The 1,499-nt window shown below is 43.0% G+C and overlaps 1 protein-coding gene across 1 annotated transcript in view; it reads right to left on the reverse strand.

The window, feature by feature from the left end:
- Window positions 1–1,254: 1,254 nt before the first annotated feature.
- stard15 (StAR-related lipid transfer (START) domain containing 15) overlaps window positions 1,255–1,499 on the reverse strand; it is a 10,060-nt gene continuing 9,815 nt past the window's right edge. Inside the window, exon 6 of the mRNA XM_034543758.1 lies at window positions 1,255–1,470. Coding sequence (XP_034399649.1) covers window positions 1,255–1,470 — 216 coding nt within the window. The remainder of the gene's footprint in view (window positions 1,471–1,499) is intronic.

Below are 1,499 nucleotides of genomic sequence, written 5' to 3' on the forward strand. Positions count from 1 at the left end.
ACCAAAGAACAAGGAAGCAGTGGCACATGAAGTTTCCTCGTCCCTGCAGGACTAACGCCCTCAGCACCGGCTGCAGGGACCGTGCAGCGAATCCAGAACTGTGTTCCTGAACTGCTCACGCTTTGACCTTTAACCTCGAGGTCAATGAGTAAGCTGACTAAAGTAGACGTATGAAACTATAATCATTAGTAACATTTTGTAGATCGCTGTTCGTTCTCTGGCGACACCCTGATGGACCCGCTGCCCCCTGGTGGACCCTTCAGGTCTTTCATGATCCAGACACTCTAGTGATACTCTACTGATACTATCTACTGATACTCTAGTGATACTATCTAGTGATACTCTAGTGATACTATCTACTGATACTCTAGTGATACTATCTACTGATACTATCTACTGATACTCTAGTGATACTATCTACTGATACTCTAGTGATACTATCTAGTGATACTCTAGTGATACTATCTACTGATACTCTAGTGATACTATCTACTGATACTATCTACTGATACTCTAGTGATACTATCTAGTGATACTCTAGTGATACTATCTACTGATACTCTAGTGATACTATCTACTGATACTCTAGTGATACTATCTAGTGATACTCTAGTGATACTATCTAGTGATACTATCTACTGATACTATCTACTGATACTATCTACTGATACTCTAGTGATACTATCTAGTGATACTATCTACTGATACTATCTAGTGATACTCTAGTGATACTATCTACTGATACTCTAGTGATACTATCTAGTGATACTCTAGTGATACTATCTACTGATACTCTAGTGATACTATCTACTGATACTCTAGTGATACTATCTACTGATACTCTAGTGATACTATCTACTGATACTCTAGTGATACTATCTACTGATACTCTAGTGATACTATCTACTGATACTATCTACTGATACTCTAGTGATACTATCTACTGATACTATCTACTGATACTCTAGTGATACTATCTACTGATACTATCTACTGATACTATATATACTACTATTAACTGTGTTTAATGTCTCCACATGAAGTGATTATCTACAGAGCTGCAACAGATAATAAATCAGAAACTATTTTATAATCATGACATCATCTCACCGGACCAGGGGTCTTTATTGGTAACGGGAGCAACACTGAGCATGTCGCTGTAAAAACCACAGAAGAAGAACCGGCCCGAGGGCTCTCATCAGCGAGACAAAACCAACAAAGGAACAAACAGGAAGTGAGCGCGCTGTCCTGGCCCTAAGTCTCCTCGTCCTCGCTGTGGCGCGTCTTGTCCTCGCTCAGGCCGCTCTCGTCGATGTTCTCCAGCGAGTCGGCTCTCTGGACGCTGAGCTCCGACACGCTGACGCTGGGCAGCGCGTTCTGCTCGGGGAACGTCCACGGCTTCAGGCCGGGCTCGTGCTTCCTCTTCCAGTCCGGGTACTTCAGAGACGCCTTGTAGATCTTCCTCATGGCCTGAGAGGACAGACACACAGCGAGGACAC

The sequence above is a fragment of the Cyclopterus lumpus genome, chromosome 10 (genome assembly GCF_009769545.1).
Source record: "Cyclopterus lumpus isolate fCycLum1 chromosome 10, fCycLum1.pri, whole genome shotgun sequence".
Classification (NCBI taxonomy): domain Eukaryota; kingdom Metazoa; phylum Chordata; class Actinopteri; order Perciformes; family Cyclopteridae; genus Cyclopterus; species Cyclopterus lumpus.